The 20,783-nt window shown below is 40.4% G+C and overlaps 1 protein-coding gene across 1 annotated transcript; it reads right to left on the bottom strand.

Annotated features, from left to right (window-relative positions):
* Positions 1-426: 426 nt before the first annotated feature.
* On the bottom strand, positions 427-20,693 carry LOC149225881 (ADP-ribosylation factor 2-like). The gene is made up of 3 exons (XM_089375164.1): positions 20,245-20,693; position 20,072; positions 427-522 (listed from the first exon to the last, which is right to left on the bottom strand). Exons 1-3 carry the CDS (start codon positions 20,691-20,693, stop codon positions 427-429), a joined length of 546 nt encoding a protein of 181 aa, XP_089231290.1.
* Positions 20,694-20,783: the final 90 nt, after the last annotated feature.

The raw sequence follows: 20,783 nt of genomic DNA, 5'->3' as shown, positions 1-20,783 counted from the left end.
ATAGTTGGTCAAACCAATGTCACTTCAATAACAACCAGAAGTACTATGACATGACATAATTATTATTAAAATCAACATTAAAATCATCAACATTAGCCCCAAATTCTTGCATTTCAACTTGATCACTGACACCTTTATGATTCGACCAGCAATTTCTAGCTACCCATTTAGAGTCTGTGCAGCTCAAGCATCTTCAAATTTTGTAAATTAAAAAAATCATGACATTCCTCTACACTCCTTGGCTCGGGAATGGGAAACAGTTGGTGACCTCCATAACGCTTCCAATATCCAAACCCATAGAAGAAATTGAATAGTAGTCAAAAGTCAGTTTGCCTGCACTTATTTCTTCAAACTGTCTCTAATAAAAACTCAAATAAGTGGACATTGCCCTACAAAATTTCCAGGAACCCAATCCACCATATTTCTTCAAGCCTTGTTGACAATGTTGTTGGAGAGCCAAACGAGGCCCTCATACAAGCCCTCACCAGAAGTGGCACAAGTGTTTTGGATAAACCAGTGGCACTGTTATCACCCCAAGAAACTCACCTAGGTTGTATATCAGTGATGCTCGGGAACATTATAAACTCAACAAAATGTTGGATAAAATGGTGGATGAATGAAAGAAATGCTATATATTCAAGTCAGATAACCACTCCTACTATGATTGGCCCCAGACATGGGTGAACACCTCAAAACTACAAGGATTTTAGCCACCAATTACTCACAGTTTAAACAAAATGTGATGATGGAGAAGACTGACTGCACTAGCAGATACACAAGACCCTGTGATGGCCGGCTGCAACCAGAAAGGAGGTCTGTAAAACTATTATCTAATACACAGACAGGATGACAACTCTCTATGCATTTAAACAACAGAAACCTACAAGCAATTTCAATGAATAGCTAAATTCTAACACAGAGGTCGGATGACAGCCCCTCTACTACTAGAAATCAACAGTACATAAACAACTGCAAAACAGGCACAGCCTGGAACAAGAAGGAGAAGTGGAAAATGAGCAATTGACATCAAAAGAAGCTTGTATTAGTTGGAAATGAAGACCAGACGCTGCAGGTCTCAGACTAATTACAGTCTCCAGAAGTTGAAGCTTACAAAAGATTAACACTCATCTAACATTCATCAAACTGATTACATCGTTTTTCTGAGTATATATAGAATCAGTTTACAAAAATCTCTGCGAGGCTATGCGTGGAGGAGTCATAATGGACCACCAACCGCTTTAATTATCTAATATGGGTCTCTGTTGCAATCTAACTGTGTCTGCTAATGAATTTAACCTTCTCGGATGTTCTGTTGTCCTTCTTGAGCCGGTAGAGTGTAATATGAAACAAGCTCCATAACTGATAAATGTTGTGACCAGCTTGAGGCATGTCCTTTTCCTTCTCAGCCATCCTGCTTGTTAAATGCGGTGGTTGAAGATTAATTGTGCAGAGTGCTGAATACTGGCCACCTTCTTCCTTGGGATGCATGGGACCGGCTATGGACATGGATAGTATGTGTTGTGGGGAAAAATGCCTATGCAGGACGATCCTATCCACCTAAGGTGTGACAGTGCCTTAGCAACAAACAGATATAGCTATTCTGGTTCTTTCCTTTATGAAATATGAAAGAGGGGAGATCGATAGACTTACCGTTGTCTTCCGTTTGTCCCTCGATCTAGATCCTCTCCTCTTTGGGTGTTCACAGCTACTTGCCTCCTCGCTTCCTCAAGAGAACAGCTACTTGATTCCCACGAGATCACAAGAGAACAGCTACCTGTGACAAGAGAACAGCTACTTGCGACAAGAGAAGAACACAACACAAAGGCAAATATACATATTCATAAATGATTCAGGATTAGAAACAAATCAAATATACTAATGCAATCATACAAATACACCAGTATATAAGAGAAAACCAAGATAGCTTTATTGATTGATAACAAGGTTCAGGAAGAGATACAACCCAGAGGGCTCCAATCCAGCATCTCCTTCCCAGCAGAATGGAATTCCTTCTTTAGCTCCCTTCAAAGCATTAAGCACCCAATGTTTCCAGTCTCAAACCAACAGCAATTTTTTACATTCACCAAATTCCAGCCTCTAGATCTCATGGAGGTGAGATCCATATATAGATATTTGGAGAGAGGATGAGTCAGCTTGAGATCTGACTAGTGTCCTCTCCCTCTGTCAGTTCTTGAGTCCACTTGGAGGTTCTTGCTTCCACTTGGAGATTTGGAACCTCTTACTCATCACAAGTCGAATTCCTTGATGCAAGTGTCATTTTGGAAGCTTCCTGGGCATTGACACATTGAGGAATGAGCCTGCCACTTGTCCAATTACGCTCAGCGCAGGTAGCCTTTGTTGGAGTTGACATTCAACGCAGGTAGCCAGTGTAGTAGTTGACATTTAGCGCAGATTCTCAGTGGAGCAGTTGACATGATCTTGAATTGACTTGTTTTTGAGTGGTTTCAGGTGGAGAACTTCTGTGAATTGCTGTGGTTAGTTATCCTTGCTCCTCTAGGGGTAGGAACAACATGTTTAGGGACTTTGGATCCCTTAGATTATGGACATTTCATGCTCAATGCTGTAAGGCACAAAAATGTCTATAACAGTTGCCCCCTAAAGTATGAGGTCGTTTATCGGGTGAAATGCTTTATCCAGGAGGGTCCGAAGTTCATCCATTTGCTGGGAGGAGACCTGTAATAAGATACAATACAATACATTATGATTCATACTGCTTTCATGATCTAGCTGAGGCGGGCATTCCCATGCTCAGCTTTATAAATTCATTTTTTGTACATAGAACAGACGATCGTCTGATGGTAGACTGATAATTTTTGCGAAATTATCATCCTTTGAGTAGGATGATCATCTGCTGCAATGATGTACATGTCAAATGTCTTTATCTTTCCTAAATATATATCGCAGCCCGGATGGATGAAACTAGATCCGGGGTCTTCAAACTCGTTCGATCTTCACTCTAAGTACAAGTCGATCCATGTGAGAATTGCGCTGAAGTCGAACATGGAAAGACATCGCTTGATTACCGGTCAATGATGTAAACCATTAACAAGCGCAAGAGGAATCACCGATAATGATAATGACCCTCAAGGAACTGCAGTACAATTCACGTGGTGTGAATAAAGGACCTGGCGTCGAACACCACGCAAAATCTTCTGGTCGAAGGTCATTGATGTATACCTATCACCGGAAGTGAGAAACTTGCCATTGACGCATGCAAGCTTCAAAGTACTGAAGGGGTTGTTCCTAGATCAACTTCTTGGATAATGAGCTGATGTCGACAAGAAGCGATCCGTCAAAGGAGGGCCTTGATGAATCCCACATCAGTGACACGGAACGGAGCTAATGATTTTAATGGAGGTGAAAACAATTTGTGACATATGATTCAAGGTGGCGGTCATGAATGGATGAAGGATAATGTATGGCAGTGGATGGGACCCGACTGACTCTTTCTAAACGACTTCTCTTGAACATATGGCGACACTGATGCGATGGATCGGTAGCATTACCCCAAATATGGATGGTATGGCGAGACCATGGTGATGTGACAGGTGAATGAGACAACCCTACCCGATTTTGGTACGGAGGAAAAGTGTCATGTTCAAGAGCGACCTGCTACCATCAAAGTTCTCTTTAGTTTTCTCCCAATTTTTCCCCAGTCATTGCTGACCAGTACCTCTTTATTTTTGTCAAGCTTGAGGAGGATAACATATGCTTGTTCTGTAACCTGCCTTTCGGGCAAGCCCATCACTATGTTTTAACGAGCCTAGCGATAGGGAAACTCGTTCTCGTCTAAAGACAAGTTTGTCGCTATTTAAAAATTTTAACGAGTCTAACGACAAGGATAACTCGGTTCTTTTCATTTTTAGAGAGTCTGAAAAGATACATAAAGTCAACTCCAAAATTCCTTTTTCGTCATCTAATCCCTTAAGTCCGAAAAACTATAAAACAATATAGAAGGGATGAGTTTTCGATAGTTTTAACGAGCCGAACAAAACAAGCGCTCGATCTTTTTGTGCAATAATCCCTCAGGTCCAAAAAGATTAAAATCTAGAGGAGGGATAGCACTTCCAGTCCTTTAATGAGCTGGAAGGCCAACACTCGGCAATCTTTTCATATTTTACGAGTCAGTTGAAAAGAGCTTAAAGAAGACTCGTCTTTTGAGGAACGAGTAATAAACAGGGATAGCAGCAGATTCCAAGTACAGGTTGGAATTTTCCAATCACGGCAGTGTCACAAGGATGGCTAGGTGAAATCACTCTTCGCAGCTGTTCCTCAAAATGGGTAAACAATCATATGGAGGTGAACGATCGGCCAAATGAAAAGTGGAGGTGGCAAGTGCAAACACGACCAAGGCTTTTATGGCTGATAAATTTACGATCACAGTGGTTATTTACCGGGATAGGTTCATTTTTTATTTAAAAATGAGCTTGAACACTGGAGGAAACTCTTGCTCACTGCTTATATTTATTTTTTAACGAGCATGAAGACCGCGTTAAAACTGCTCAGATCTTGCGTTTATTTTTTAACGAGCATGAACTTTATGCTAAAACTGCTCGATTACCCTGTCATAAGATAAGAGTGTCTCATCAAGATTCTATTTTGTATGGAGCTTCATCTCACTAAGCTTTGCTCCCTATCCTTTCTTTATGCAAGTTCGGAAACGACTAATCCTACGAGTTTAAAGGGTTAGAGGTCCTAAAAATTTAAAAAATAAATAGCTGCCCCTTGCTTGCACTCCAAAAGGTTTGCATGCCCCCAGGTATAAAATAGAGTTTCAAGGTTACCTCTACTTCCCTTCCACCAAAACATTTGTTTTAATCGAGAGAGGCTTACCTCTTTCAGGTTACCCAAAGATTGTCTCGTTACTCTTTCAAACAAAACACTTCCTCGGCAATGTCTACCGAAATAGACAAGGGTGAATGACTCTGGCGCCAAACACGTAACTTTGACAAAAGAATCCTATTCTAGAACAACCCCTCTTCCATCCACGGATGGGGTACGGACTAGTCATATTCTCCCACGGAAACCTACCCTATACCCAAAGTTTTCCTGCCGAAGCAGGCCAGGAAGCATGCCCCCTGGGTTCCAGTCATATCTTCCCGGATTACTCGCGCTCATCAGGAGGACGGACCGTGGGTTGAGACACTTCTTGCATGTATAAACCATTTAGGGATGGTACATGACTATTTGTGATGCGAGATCCGGGAAACGAAAGTTGGTCCACGAGCTTGACCATTCTTCCTTCATGCGGAAAACACATTACTCTAAAGAGTGAGGAGACTACAGCTCCCATGCAATATATATAGTCTCGTCCAAGGAGTAGGTTATAATCCAAGGGTCCTTGAACGACCATCACGTTCATTTGAACGGTCTTCCCTTTCAATGTTATAGGCACATTGGGGAGGATCCCTAAAGGTCGACTGGTTCCTTTATCGAAACCTGATAGATTTCTCATTTCAGGTAAAAGCGATGGCGAACCAAGCGCTTTCCAAGCAATAGAGGGAAGGATACTCACAGATGCCCCCTCATCAATGATAGTGCCAGCCATTACCATTCTGTATATTTGACAAATAATTCTGAATGGTATACTGGCTGGCAACCGGGGTCTGCCTAGTTGGTTCCAGTCAAAGGACACAACTAGGTTGCTTGGTGGTGGGACCGAATATACGGCCGGATAGCGCTCTGATGAACTTCCTTCCTGCGATAAAGGAATGGTGGCATTGCCCCCTTGATCATCAGAGTCAGTGCTGATGAAGAGAATCTGGACGGTGTCGTCTTGATTCTCCTCTGTGACGGTGTCATTCGAAGATAGAGCCTCTGAAGGCAAAACCGGGTCAACTGCCGTATCAACCTTTTGACTTTCGTCAGGCATGGATCCAGACGGTTCATCTTCAATGACAGGTGCTTCGGCTGACCACCTGGGCGGGTCAGTCGGATTCTCAACTAGCGAGGGACTTGGCAAGAGTTTTTGATATCCAGGAGGAAGTTGCGCTCGTAAAATCGGGCGATCTTCCAGAACTCTTTTTGCCTCGTCTAAGAAGGGACAACGGTGGATGGCGTGATCGCCTTCACACAGTCTGCAGGGAAATTTAGCTTTCCCGCTCTGTCCTGGGGCTTCACTCCCGCTAGTTGACGGTGAGCAGTCGACATGGCTATCAGAGGTCGATGCTACCGAATTGTGCAAACGGGGGGACCAGTCTCTTAGTATCCGGGGGATACAGGGACAATCTCTATGGAAGTGGTCTCCCTTGCATATGATGCATGGCGATTTAGGCCTTACGAGTGCGGTGTGTGGATTTTTGTTAGATGACACTTGTTTGCCCCCAGTCGCCTTAGGCTCCTTCTTCTTCTTTTGTTTCTTCTTCTTCTCCTTCTTCTCCTTAGGAACACGGTTTTTTGATTTACCAGTTCCGTCAAACGAAGAGGAAGGAGGGGAGGAAGATGAAGTGGAAGGTTGGGAGGCAACTCTTGTCTGATCTAACTGTTGACTCGACTGTTCAGGAATGGTGGTATTCTGAACGACATTGGTTGAAAAGAGCCAAACTGGTAGGCCAATCGTCAGTCCTGGAAGTGACAATGTGGCCATGTGGGGTGCACCAACATCTCCCCAAGAGGAGAAGGGACTAGGATTTCCACCAAGAGGAATTCCTTGGTTGGTGTGCTCCATCTTTTCAACCTAAAGATCAACGCAGGATTAAAGGGTGATTGTTCCGTTTAAAATAAATTGTTAACGACGCTTTAGACACAACTTGCTTTTTCACTTTTAAAGAGTCGAGAAAAAGCTAAAGATGACTCTAGTCTCCTTCGATGTTTTAACGAGCCCGAAGTGACAAATGCTCGGATGGACTTTTTCTGTTATAGAGTCTGAAAAAGGCCAAAAGAAACTGCTCTGGAGATCTAGGCAGAGGGTGTGCCAAACTTTTCGCAAAACCGCAGAATACTTTTTAGGGTACGGGTGGTCAATCTTCGTGAATGCTGTGTTCACTGCATTGCGATCAGTAGGGCGGCCGACACGGCTTCCTAAGGATAAAAGATATATGCCTATAGGGGTCTCCCAATATATACGCGACGGTACGCGGGAGCACAATCCGTACTAGCGCTATCGTCCCTCAGGAGGAATCACCCACCTTCCACGAGATCGACAGTCACTAGGCTTAACGACGCCGGAACACGTCTCTAGCCTAGACCTCTATGTTGTGCGTTATGTTACAAAGCGTTGTTAGGTTCATTCAGTTTATTTTAGGTTGATCTTTTTAAAGTTTGCCTTTCAAGGTTCACCACGAGATGTATGATACAAATTCCTAAATGCAGTCTAAAGATGATAAGCAAGCTTTATAATCTTTTCAACTTTGAAAATCCTAGCTACTAAGGGAAAAGGAACTATCTTTTCTCAAAGAGTAATCAGCACACTCTAATGCACTCTTCCTAAATCCAACATGCAAACTTATCAAATGCAAATGCACAATGCAGGTGTTTTTTTTCCACTTTCTTAGTATATATGCCTACAAAGAAAGCTTTTTGTACAACTTTGAATTTGCTTTTAAATGATCAATACAAACAAGTTCACTTTTTCGAAATCAACAAGGGTAGAAGAGATTACAATCACTTTGGTACTTTTCGAAATAAAGACTTGTTTTCACACTTAAAAGAGACAAATTCAAACCAATAAGCAAAAGTAAATCTATAATCAATCTGCAAACAGCCAATGAACTCTCTTCTAAGATCACAATCAATCAGATCTGAATCAAAGACTGTAGGATGACCACTTTACTCATGCAAAGGAAAACTGTAAATGACTCCACAAACACATAAAAACATTCACAGTCTTTTTGTACAAAAAAGAGGCGGAATCTAAGCAAAGAAAAGAGGTTATCAGACTGGTACCTATGCTGGTTAAAGGCTGCAAAAAAAACAGAGATCAAAACAGGGAAACAGAGGACAGAGAACCCCAGCTGCACAAGGCTAAACTGGTTCAGCGCAAGTCCAACACTGAGGACTTGACATTCAGCGCAGGTAGCCCTCACGGGACCTGCATTGAAATGCAGACTGCCTTCACAGTGTCTGCGCTGAAGGAGAAACTCTCGTTTCCCCTGGGTTCTGGGTCACAAAATGCTTAAAAATCAACTGTTTCAGGCCAAATCAGAAACACAAGCAAGGTATAAACAGAGGGATGCTTTGAGAGGGTACTAAAGACTATCACAAAGGATCATCACATCATTTGGGGATCTATTGTTTAGACCATAGACAAGTCCAGCAACTGGATCAAAGCAGCAACTTTCTACTTTGCATCCGGGAAACACAAATGAAATGAACAAACAAATTCTCCCCAGCGGAGTCGCCAATTTGTTGTGGGGAAAAATGCCTATGCAGGACGATCCTATCCACCTAAGGTGTGACAGTGCCTTAGCAACAAACAGATACAACTATTCTGGTTCTTTCCTTTATGAAATATGAAAGAGGGGAGATCGATAGACTTACCGTTGTCTTCCGTTTGTCCCTCAATCTAGATCCTCTCCTCTTTGGGTGTTCACAATTACTTGCCTCCTCGCTTCCTCAAGAGAACATCTACTTGATTCCCACGAGATCACAAGAGAACAGCTACCTGTGACAAGAGAACAGCTACTTGCGACAAGCGAAGAACACAACACAAAGGCAAATATACATATTCATAAATGATTCAGGATTAGAAACAAATCAAATATACTAATGCAATCATACAAATACACCAGTATATAGGAGAAAACCAAGATAGCTTTATTGATTGATAACAAGGTTCAGGAAGAGATACAACCCAGAGGGCTCCAATCCAGCATCTCCTTCGCAGCAGAATGGAATTCCTTCTTTAGCTCCCTTCAAAGCATTAAGCACCCAATGTTTCCAGTCTCAAACCAACAGCAATTCTTTACATTCACCAAATTCCAGCCTCTAGATCTCATGGAGGTGAGATCCATATATAGATATTTGGAGAGAGGATGAGTCAGCTTGAGATCTGACTAGTGTCCTCTCCCTCTGTCAGTTCTTGAGTCCACTTGGAGGTTCTTGCTTCCACTTGGAGATTTGGAACCTCTTACTCATCACCAGTCGAATTCCTTGATGCAAGTGTCATTTTGGAAGCTTCCTGGGCATTGACACATTGGGGAATGAGCCTCCCACTTGTCCAATTATGCTCAGCGCAGGTAGCCTTTGTTGGAGTTGACATTCAACGCAGGTAGCCAGTGTAGCAGTTGACATTCAGCGCAGATGCTCAGTGGAGCAGTTGACATGATCTTGAATTGACTTGTTTTTGAGTGGTTTCAAGTGGAGAACTTCTGTGAATTGCTATGGTTAGTTAGCCTTGCTCCTCTAGGGGTAGGAACAACATGTTTAGGGACTTTGGATCCCTTAGATTATGGACATTTCATGCTCAATGCTGTAAGGCACAAAAATGTCTATAACAGTATGGCGGGGGCATGAGCAAGACGAGGAAAAGACATTAGCCATTGGATCACGCAGATGGACAGAGGATATGACTCGGCAAGAGAACAAAGGCAGGAAGACTGAGTATAGGCAAATACACTATCAGAGACGGAAAAGCGGACATGAGACTTTATACAAAGGAATGGTGAGTCATATCAGGTCCGGCACCTGATATCGCATCAGCGGAAATGGAGTGGTCTACATTAACATCAAGCCCTGACCCTGCGACTTATGATCACCGATGAACATCGCATCGGTACTTTGGAAGTGGGCACAAACAAACGTGGGTCGTTGGATCGTCGGGACTGATCGGACGGCAGAGGAGCGATCGCGATATCGCATCGGCGGAAGACAAAGGGCGGAGCCTTAACACACATGGGTGTGATTTGCGATAGCGATCAGATCGCATCACAATATCGCAGCGGCAGAATACAAGGGGCGATAGGAGGCAACGGGGTAAATGTGAGATTGCAATCCACCGATTAGATCTGGACTGTTGATCGGCCAGATCTAACGGCTGCTGTGCCACCATCATTTAATCCTGCACCTACAGGTTTTTTCATGGTTTTGTAGTGTTTCTGCCTCCCGATAGTGCATTGTCGACCCTCTAAGGCCTCTCCTCTTGCAAACTATTTCAATCGGTGGATGACCTTTGACCAAAATTGGAGATTTCAACAACATGCATGGATCCCTTGACATGATTTTAAGCAGATTTGCAGACTTTGGGAGTGTTTTTGGATCCATTTTTATCCTTTTGTATAGCATCACTAACACTGGCTCCTTCTGGGGATGAGACCCTCCCTGTGAGGTCTCAAGAACCTGCAGATCAATGCCTTCTTGACAAAAAACAAATTAGCAAAATTCCTAGTGTTCCATTGGGCATGGAGTTTGACTGATCCTACACTACAACTGATAAAAAAAAATATTTACAATTTTTTAAGGCCAAAGGACCTCAAACAACATACACTTTTAAAAACCACCCATTAACTAGGCCATCAAAAAATGTCTCCCCTCCCATACTTTTCAGTATGAAGGTGTTGTTTCCTTGAACCTGTGAGATGATGAAAGGCCCTGTCCAGAAAGCATCAAATTTTTATGATTGCCTTTCTTTTCCTTTAGTGCATCCCATTTCAGGACCAAGTCTCCAACCTAAAAATTACTTCTTTTTTCCTTCTTGTCAAAGGCTTCCTTGATGCTTCTCTGATGTGCTGCAGCCTTTTCAACCAGTTGTTCTTTAATCTGATGTAACTCTGCCAAAGCAGTGATCCTTCTTGCCATGTCTTCTTCCTCATCCTGCTCTTCTTGAAGGAATTTTGCCACAGGGAGGGTAAGTTGAATCGGAAATACTACCTCTGTGCCATACACCAGCTTGAATGGAGAACTGCCAGTGGATCTCTTGATGTTCACTCTGTCAGTCCATAGTGCATACTTGAGCTTTGAATCCCAATTCCTTTTATTATTTTCTAATAGCTTTTTAATTATCCTTATTAGACTCTTGTTGGAATATTTTGCTATACCATTTCCCTGTGGATAATATGAGGTGGAATGAACAAGTTTAATGCCCATTGAATCACACATTTCCACCAATTCTTTTGCCCTGAAGGCTGCTGCATTATCTGTAATTAACTTCTGTGGACAACCAAATCTGCTGAAGATAATTTCTATCAAAAACTTTATGACCACACTATGATCAGCCTTCCTTGTAGGGACTACTTCAATCCACTTAGTAAAATAATTAGTGGCAATTAATATCCACATGTGCTAGCCACTAGAATGCAGATTGATTTCTCCAATGAAATCCAAACCCCATTGCTAAAAAGGTCCTTTTGCCTGAATTGGTTTTAGGGGCAAGGATTTTAGCTGTTGTTTTCCTTCAAATCTCTGGCACCTGTCACAAGATTTAACGAAAACAAAAACATCAGAAAATAAAGTGGGCCAATAGTACCCAACTCTAAGGGTTTTATGGGCTCTAGTCTTCCAGTAATGATGCCCTCCACACATGCTGTTATGAAACTGCTGCATCACTTCTCTTGACTGTTCTTTGTCCAGACACCTTAACAGCACTCCAGATCGATCCCTCCAGTAGAGAAGAGTTTGATTGATGCAATATTTAGCTACTCTAAGTTTTAAAGTTCTAGCCTAACTTTGAGTAAATTATGAAGGGATCTATAGCTTCTGCAAGAAATTAATTATTGCAGCATACCAATTACATGAAGCTAGATTCTCGGCCACTGACTGTTTTCTCTCTGTTTCAGCTGTTTTTTCCTCTTCTTCTGCCTGACCATTTTCTGCCATCATGCATAGGAGAGCAATGTCCAAAGACCTGCAATTTTCTTCAGCTAATAGCTTGGAAAGACCCTGGCTTTGTGGGCTTCAGCTCTATGTTAAATTCAATCATTTTAGCAATCCACTTCGCCCTTCTTCCATCAGCATCAGGTTGAGTTAAGACATCTTTTATTGTAGCAGAGGGAACATATGCAATTATTTTTTAGTGCAAGATATATACTCTGAAAGCCTTTAGGGATTTAATAAGAGCATATGCCTGTTTTTCTATAATATCATACCTCAGTTCAGCATCCCTTAAATTCTTGCTGAAAAATGCCACCGGATGTTCTGAACCTTCTTCGTCTTGCTGCAACAAAACAGCTGCAATGGTATCCTCAAAGGCAAATGAAAACAGATGAAACTCCTTACTGCAATCAGGACTTATTAATGTGGGAGCTTCCATTATAGCCTTCTTAATGGAATCAAATGATTTTTTGCTGTTTCGGTCCATCTTACCTCTGCTCCTTTTTTCAACATGGAGGTTACGTGCTTTACCAGCTCTACAAAATTTGGAATAAACCTCCTGACAAAATTAATTTTGCCCAAAAAAGACTATATATCTTTCTTTGATCTGGGGACAGTCAAAGCCTGAATTGCTTTGACTCTTTCTGGGTCAATTTGAACACCTGCAGTAGAAATAATATGTCCTAACAACTTGCCCTCATGTAAAGCAAATTGTGATTTTTTTGGATTGACTGATATTCCAAACCTCCTGCACTTCAAGAACACTTTTTTCAAATGCTACAAATGATTTTGATGGCTGCTAGAATAAACAGTTATATCATCAAGGTAGATAAGGACAAATTTGTCCTTCTCTCCCACAAATTCTATATCCATAGCTCTCTGTAAAGTGGCTCCAGCATTCATCAATCTGAATGGCATTTTGGCATACATAAAAGTGCCCCACGAAGTGATAATGCAGTCTTTTCTTGGTCATTTGGGTGCATAGCAATCTGACTGAAGCCTGAAAATCCATCCAAAAATGACATTACTTTAGCTCTTGATACTTTTTGCAACAAGTGCTCCATCTTTGGCAGTGGATAGTTATCTTTCTTTGAACACTTGTTCAAATTTCTGAAATCGACACACAGTCTGATTTCACCACTCTTCGTCCTCACCACTACCAAATTGGCTACCCATTTTGAATATCTGAGAGGCACTATGATCTTAGCAGCCAACAATTTTTTAATTTCTTTTTCAATCAATGGAAGAAGCATCAGATTTATTTGTCTCAACTTCTGGTTGAAAAGAACAACGTCTTTTTCCAGAGGAATTCTATGATGAATAATATTCTTATCATAAGTTTTCAGGTCACTGTATTCCCAGGCAAACACATCAGCAAACTGCCTCATTAATTTACGGTATTCAACACTTTGGTCAGCAGACAAATGAGTAGACAAATTTAAATATTTGGGCTAACCCGGACTTCCTATATCATGCTTACAAACTGTTGATTTATCTTCTTTTTTGGAAGCTTTGTAAGGCACATCATTTTGGTCAAACAGTCTTTCAAGAGGAATTAGACCTTTAGGAATATGATTACTAGGAAGCTGGACAATGTTGTTTTTGACAATTTTATTTATAAGCTAGGACTTGGGGTTTTCTTCCAAGGCATCATTCTCTTGGTCAATTTGCATCTTAGAAAATTAATCAATGACTTGAAGGAACCTATTCAATTCATTATCATCTTCAAAAACTTTCCAATGCTGGACATTGTCAGGAAAGGATCGTCTATACTTCATTTTGACTTCATATACTAGTTGGGGAGGCGTGGGAGGTACAAACAGACTAGCAGAAACAGTAAGGGAATCAGCAAGCTGATTTTGGGCTCTAAGAATATATGAAATACAGAAAGAATCAAAAGAGTCTTTGATTCTCCATACCTCATCTCTGTACGCTTTCAACCTTGGGTGCTTTGCCTGAAAGGTTTTATTAACTTGCTGAATTATCAAATCAGCATCTCCAAACACCTTTATGCTCTTGATTCCTCTATCTTTTTCCGCATTAAGGCCCAACAGCAAAGCCTCATACTCTGCTATATTATTGGTCACTTGAAAAACCAGCTTAAAAGACAGTTGAATGCTTTCTTGTTGTGGAGATACTAGCACCACCCCTGCTCCTGTAGTCTCCCTGGAACACGCTCCATCAAAGAACATCTCCCAAACCTGACCTTCTTGTTGTTTCTCGGCCTGAACAATTGGTTTCCTGAGCTGCATTACGGCCTTCTGAGATTCTTCAATTTGGAGAATGCATGCTCCAAAATCAGTGTCCACTGCATATATAGGATGATTTGTAGGTTTCCTCTCATCACTGATAATATATGCCAGTTGTGCTTCTCTATATAATCTCCTACTTTCTCCTCCAAATACTGGGACAGTTGCATAAGAGAGATCATTATGTAATGTCCCACCAAGTCTCTTAATCCACCCTCTAAACAACAGCATGCCAAACTTGGGAGGCACATCTGCTACCACAATATCCATCATCATGCTCTTCACAGGCAGCTGAGTTAAGGTAATGGCCAGATCTTTAATCAATCCAAGACATTTCACCTTCCTTGAATCAAAAGAAAAAAAATCATGATAGGGTCTAGTGATATCAAGGTCCAACTCTTCCATGACAGCTTTAGGCATCAGATTGTGGCTGGCCCCTGTGTCTAGCAGGCAATTATGGAGTATTTTATCATGGATGGTCAATGAAACATAGAAAGATGGAGAATTAGTATCAGCAGGCTCAATCATGGGGCTGAGCATAATGGCAGGCTTGTCATTTTGCAAATTAATAGAGTCAGTGGAGGTTTGTTTGGTTTTTGGCTCAAGGGCTTCTAGAATAGGCCTCCTAAATAGTTCACTCTTCACCAACTCAACCAAAGACATAGATATTTTCAATTTTTGGACCTCTGACTCAAAGCTGAAAGGAGAAGGTGATTTATCAGAACTTTTTACCTCTTGAACTGGAGCTTTGAGGATTATAGGATCAGCAGGGAAAATTTTAAGAACCCCCCCAAATTTACATGTATAATAAATGGGCGAATCTCCATGGTATATAGGAAAAATGGAAGGTGATTTTATCAATAATATGATATGTATATATAATTTTTTGGCGAATCTCTCACCCGGCGGCGAATATTTTACTCAATTATAAAATCTTGTGTTTATTGAATACACAAATGAAATCATTGCATTTCTTTAAAATATCTTTTGAAATCAAAATTACCGAAATTACATATCAATAACCTAGTGGGTGTAGGATAAAATTCACCCATGCCATTCACAGAAAGCATGAGAAAAAACCTAATACTATATATAAAACCAAGAAAAATTCAAATTCATCACTTCTAGGGACCTCGTAACCACCCTGCCAATACACAAGTATGTTCCTATTTGCAATTAGAAAAATTACCCAAATTACAATCTGTTTACTCCAACATATGTTGGAAAGTTATAGAAGGATGACTAGTGCAATCAATCCATTCCTTTTACCCCTGGATTTGTTTCAGTTTAAAACAGAAGTATACAAATATACTTGTCCAATGTCTATGCTTTAACCATTCACCTTAAGATGTTTTTACAATATAATTTCCTAAGTCTATTTAATATCTTCATTATCATAAAAACCAACCTCTATCCATCTTAACTCCACATCTACCACTCTTAGGGGGATGAAATCTATTTATCCCTCTGAGCACTTGGTAGACCCAGAATTAAGATAGATCTAAGATGATAGAATTTCCCCTTTAAATAGCCTACGCTCACATGAATACCATGGTATTACCATGGGTCAATACCATGGGTTATCATAAACCTGGAGCTTAAAAATTACTATTAGTAATTTATAAAAATTAATAAAATTAATAGTTGATTTTTATTTTATTTTTTATTTTAACCAAGCTAAAATGTTTAACGTACATTAAATTACAACATCCATTTTTACTCTTGATCGGATCAAATATTTTTTCACTCTATGCTAGTTTTCATATCATGATATTTGATACCTCTTGGGGGTTAGTAGATCCAAAGTAAAGATGGATCTATGCTGGTTTAATTCCCCCATTTAAATAGGCTACATTCCAGGTGAATACCATGGGTCAATACCATGTGCCATTTTTATTTTTATTAATACTAATATTAGGGTTAATAATGTTTTTTTGCATGGTATTAATAAAAATCTAGTCCATGGTATTTGTCCCATACTATTTTTCCCATAGGTTTCACCTAAATATAACGCATTTTTTGAGTGTTCATAAATATAAGGTGACTTATGGAGTAAATATAAAAAATGTTTTATTTTTTTACCATACCTCTCGTTTATTTATATTTTTATTAATTTACCATACCTCTTTTACAAATATGGTATTTGGCCCATAGGATTCACTTAAATAAAACCTCTTTCTTGAGCCTTCATAAATAGAATGAGGGTTATGGACTAAATATAAAAAGAGGTTTTATTTATTTACCATGTGTCTAGTTTATTTATATTTTTATTTATTTACCATACATTTTGAGTAAGTATAAAAATACGTTTTATTTATTTACCATACCTCCACTTTATTTATATTTTTATTTGTTTACACCTTTGCATGTATGTAAGGTGACTTATGGAGTAAATATAAAAAATCTTTTATCTATTTACCATACTTCTCATTTATTTATATTTTTATTAATTTACCATACCTCTTTTATAAATATGGTATTTGGGCCTTTGGCCCATAGGATTCACTTAAATAAAACCTATTCTTGAAAATGGGCAAATGGAACGTTGTAACTCCTAATTTCAAGGGCTAAATTTACCTTTTTTACCCTCTCCCTTAAAATAAGGTGGGCTATTTGAGGTGATTTGTAAAAATGTACTATGATAAAAAATATTCGCCCACTAAAAATTTAAAACCCCTTAATTTCGCTAAAGGGCGAACATTCGCCCCTAAAATTTTCTATGAGGATCAACTGTTCATCTTCTTTGCCAGGTATTTTGTGGTTCTGTTTGAACAACAACTCTTTGTGCAGGGTTTTCTTTGACATTCTTTGCATTAGACCTGAGGTTATATCTCTGTTGATCACCAGTTTGTAGAACAACTCCTCTGTCCCATTCCTGACTATTTTGTTCTTGCAGCAATGATTCTTCATATTCAGCCAATGTCAAAAATGCAGCGCTGCCTTTATCTTCCATGCAGTGAATTTCATCCTCATCTTCTTCAAACTGTTCTTCCTCCATGACTACATTCTAGAAGGGAGCTTTTACTTTGTGATCTTCCTTAGTTTCTTCACCCCTCTGCATTATTTGTAGCTGCTCATTTGCTCTTCTGAATGGATTCTGATTTCTTGGAGCAAATGTGTTCTGCTGCCTTGTTTTTCCAGAATTCTGCTCAACCTTTAGCTTAGAAATTTCAGCTGCCAATGACTCAATCATCTTAGTCATTTTATCTAATTTAGGCTTTGAAGATGATGCAGAAGAAGTAGATGCCTGATTTCTCTGTCTTCTTCTGTCAGCTTGACTCTTTAGTTTTTCTGCAGCCATAATATTAGATTCTACTTCTAATGTTGCATCCTGCATGTCTGCTAGCATAGCACATCTCCTTTCTCTTAATAACAGGCAGAAATCAGAGTCAAAAGCATTGGCATAAGTGAATTTGGCAGAGGTAGGAGTAGGCTTTACCTCAGCTTGGATCTTACTATACATTCGATTGAATCTTTTATTAAAATCAGGCAAAGTTTCCCCATTTTCCCTCTTCAGATTTCCAAACTCAGTATGGTAATATAGCAAGTCCTTTTTATCTCCCCATTGCTTCAAAAATGCATCATCTAATGCTTCAATATATGTTATAGATCTCTGGGGTAATTCTCTAAACCACTTCATAGCCTCTCCATCAAGGCTTTGGACAAAAACTCTCATCCACAAATCATTCTCACTTATATCTAAATTATCAGCATAACTATAAAAAGCTTCTAAATTTTCTTCTGTTGTTACTCCCTCTGTTCCAATAAATTTAGGCATATATTATGATATTCTCCCACAGGTATAGGATTTAGAGGGACAGGCAAGACTAAAGGCCCATATCTAGCAGCAACAATTCTCTCTATTCTAGTAGGTGCTTGCTGTCCTGCCATATTTGGAATATTTGGAAGAATACTAACAGATGAAGGAGTAGGAAGTAATGTGATGGATGGCAATGAATAAGGGATGTTCTGGATTGAATGGGAAGCTTTCTTTGGACTGAGATTCAAAGGGGAACTAACTGAACAAGGGGCTGAACCAATCTCTGAAGATTTCTTTTTATTAATGGTGCTGACTTCCAAATCTTAAAACTGTAAACCTTCAGCAACAACTTTATCTTTCAGAGATGAATTAGATTTCTTAGGCTTACCTGATCCTGATGCCCCTTTCTGTGAAGATTTCTTCGATTTAACAATCCTCTCAGGTTCAGGAAATGGTTCAGCTGGAGATTTCTGAGGATTTCTTCGAGTGTGTCTCATAAATTGAGCTAGAACTTCAATGTGGAGTCGCCAAAGGATGGTCTTGCACCAATGGAGCCGCCAGACAGATGATTACAACCAAAATACTATGTTCAAACCTTGTTTGTCATCAAAGCTTGAAGCTATGTCGTTCTTCCCAAGGAAGCTAAGCTTCGATTCTCCTCTCCCCGGCAATGGTGCCAATTAATGTTATCACCCCAAAAAACTCACCTAGGTTGTATATCAGTGATGCTCGGGAACATTATAAACTCAACAAAATGTTGGATAAAATGATGGATGAATGAAAGAAATGTTGTATATTCAAGCCAGATAACCACTCCTACTATGATTGGCCCCAAACATGGGTGAACACCCCCAAACTACAAGGCTTTTAACCACCAATTACTCACAGTTTAAACAAAATGTGATGATGGAGAAGACTGACTGCACCAGCAGATACACAGGACCCTGTGATGGCCGGCTGCAACCAGAAAGGAGGTCTGTAAAACTATTATCTAATACACAGACAGGATGACAGCTCTCTATGCATTTAAACAACAGAAACCTGCAAGCAATTTCAATGAATAGCTAAATTCTAACACAGAGGTGGGATGACAGCCCCTCTACTGCTAGAAATCAACAGTACATAAACAACTGCAAAACAGGCACAGCCTGGAACAAGAAGGAGAAGTGGAAAATGAGCAATTGACAGCAAAAGAAGCTTGTATTAGTTGGAAATGAAGACCAGACGCTGTAGGTCTTAGAGTAATTACAGTCTCCAGAAGTTGAAGCTTCAAACAGATTAACACTCATCTCACATTCATCAAACTGATTACATCGTTTTACTGAGTATATATAGAATCAGTTTACAAAAATCTCTGCTAGGCTATGCGTGGAGGGGTCATAATGGACCACCAACTGCTTTAATTATCTAATATGGGTCTCTGCTGCAATCTGACTGTGTTTGCTAATGAATTTGACCTTCTCAGATGTTTTGTTGTCCTTCTTGAGCCAGTAGAGTGTAATATGAAACAAGCTCCATAACTGATAAATGTTGTGACCAGCTCGAGGCATGTCCTTTTCCTTCTCGGCCATCCTGCTTGTTAAATGCAGTGGTTGAAGATTAATTGTGCAGAGTGTTGAATACTAGCCACCTTCTTCCTTGGGATGCACGGGACCGTCTATGGACATGGACAATATGGCGGGGGCATGAGCAAGACGGGGAAAAGACATTAGCCGTTGGATCACGTAGATGTACGGAGGATATGACTCGGTAGGAGAACGAAGGCAGGAAGACTGAGTATAGGCAAATACACTATCGGAGGCGGAAAAGCGAACATGAGACTTTATACAAAGGAATGGTGAGTCATATCGGGTCCGACACCTGATATCGCATCAGCGGAAATGGAGTGGTCTACATTAACATCAAGCCCTGACCCTGCGACTTGCGATCACCGATGAACATCGCATTGGTACTTTGGAAGCGGGCGCAAACAAACTTGGGCCGTTGGATCGTCGAGATTGATCGGACAACAGAGGAGCGATCGCAATATCGCATCGGTGGAAGACAAAGGGCAGAGCCTTAACACACATGGGTGAGATTTGCGATAGCAATCACATTGCATCGCAATATCGCAGTAGTAGAATACAAGGGGTGATAGGAGGCAGCGAGGTAAATGTGTGATTGTGATCCGCTGATTAGATCTGGACCATTGATCGGCCAGATCTAACAGCTGTTGTGCCACCATCATTTAAGCCTGCACCTGCGGGTTTTTTCATGGTTTTGTAGTGTTTCCGCCTCCCGATAGTGCATTGTCGACCCTCCAAGGCCTCTCCTCTTGCAACTATTTCGATCGGTGGATGACCTTTGACCAAAATTGGAGATTTCAACAGCATGCATGGATCCCTTGACATGATTTTAAGCAGATTTGCAGACTTTGGGAGTGTTTTTGGATCCATTTTTATCCTTTTGTATAGCAGCGCTAACAGACACTGCCTAAGGGAATGTAGCCCAAGTTTGTCAGTGATCTCTGCAACATTCATAACATTTGGAAGATCTTTCTTATTTGCGAACACAAGTAATATATCATCACGTAGTTCATCCTCATTCAACAATCTATGTAGTTCATCCCTTGCTTCTACAACATGGTATCTACCATTGCTATCAACCACAAAGATGAGACACTGAGTATTTTGGAAGTAGTGTCTCCATAGTGGATGGATCTTGTCCTGCCCCCCAACATCCCACACAGTGAAGTTGAGGTTCTTGTACTTGATGGTTTCCACATTGAATCCAATGGTAGGGATGTTCATAACATTTTCTCCCAACTTTAGCTTATACAAGATGGTCGTCTTACCAACGACATCGAGACCAACCATCATAATGTGCAATTCCTTCTTTGCAAAGAATCGACTCAAAAGCTTGGTAAAAGTGAGTCCCATCTTGACCACCTATTAGAGATCTTGAGTTGAAGGATCATATCTGAGATTCGAGGGGATAAGAATGGCTCCCCGCAAAGATATCTGAGACGC

This window comes from Pinus tabuliformis, chromosome J, assembly GCF_031772625.1.
Source record: "Pinus tabuliformis cultivar Carrire ecotype Pingquan chromosome J, CPIR1, whole genome shotgun sequence".
Classification (NCBI taxonomy): domain Eukaryota; kingdom Viridiplantae; phylum Streptophyta; class Pinopsida; order Pinales; family Pinaceae; genus Pinus; species Pinus tabuliformis.
Note: the sequence above shows the minus strand (reverse complement) of the source record. Positions and strands in the feature narration are given on the sequence as shown.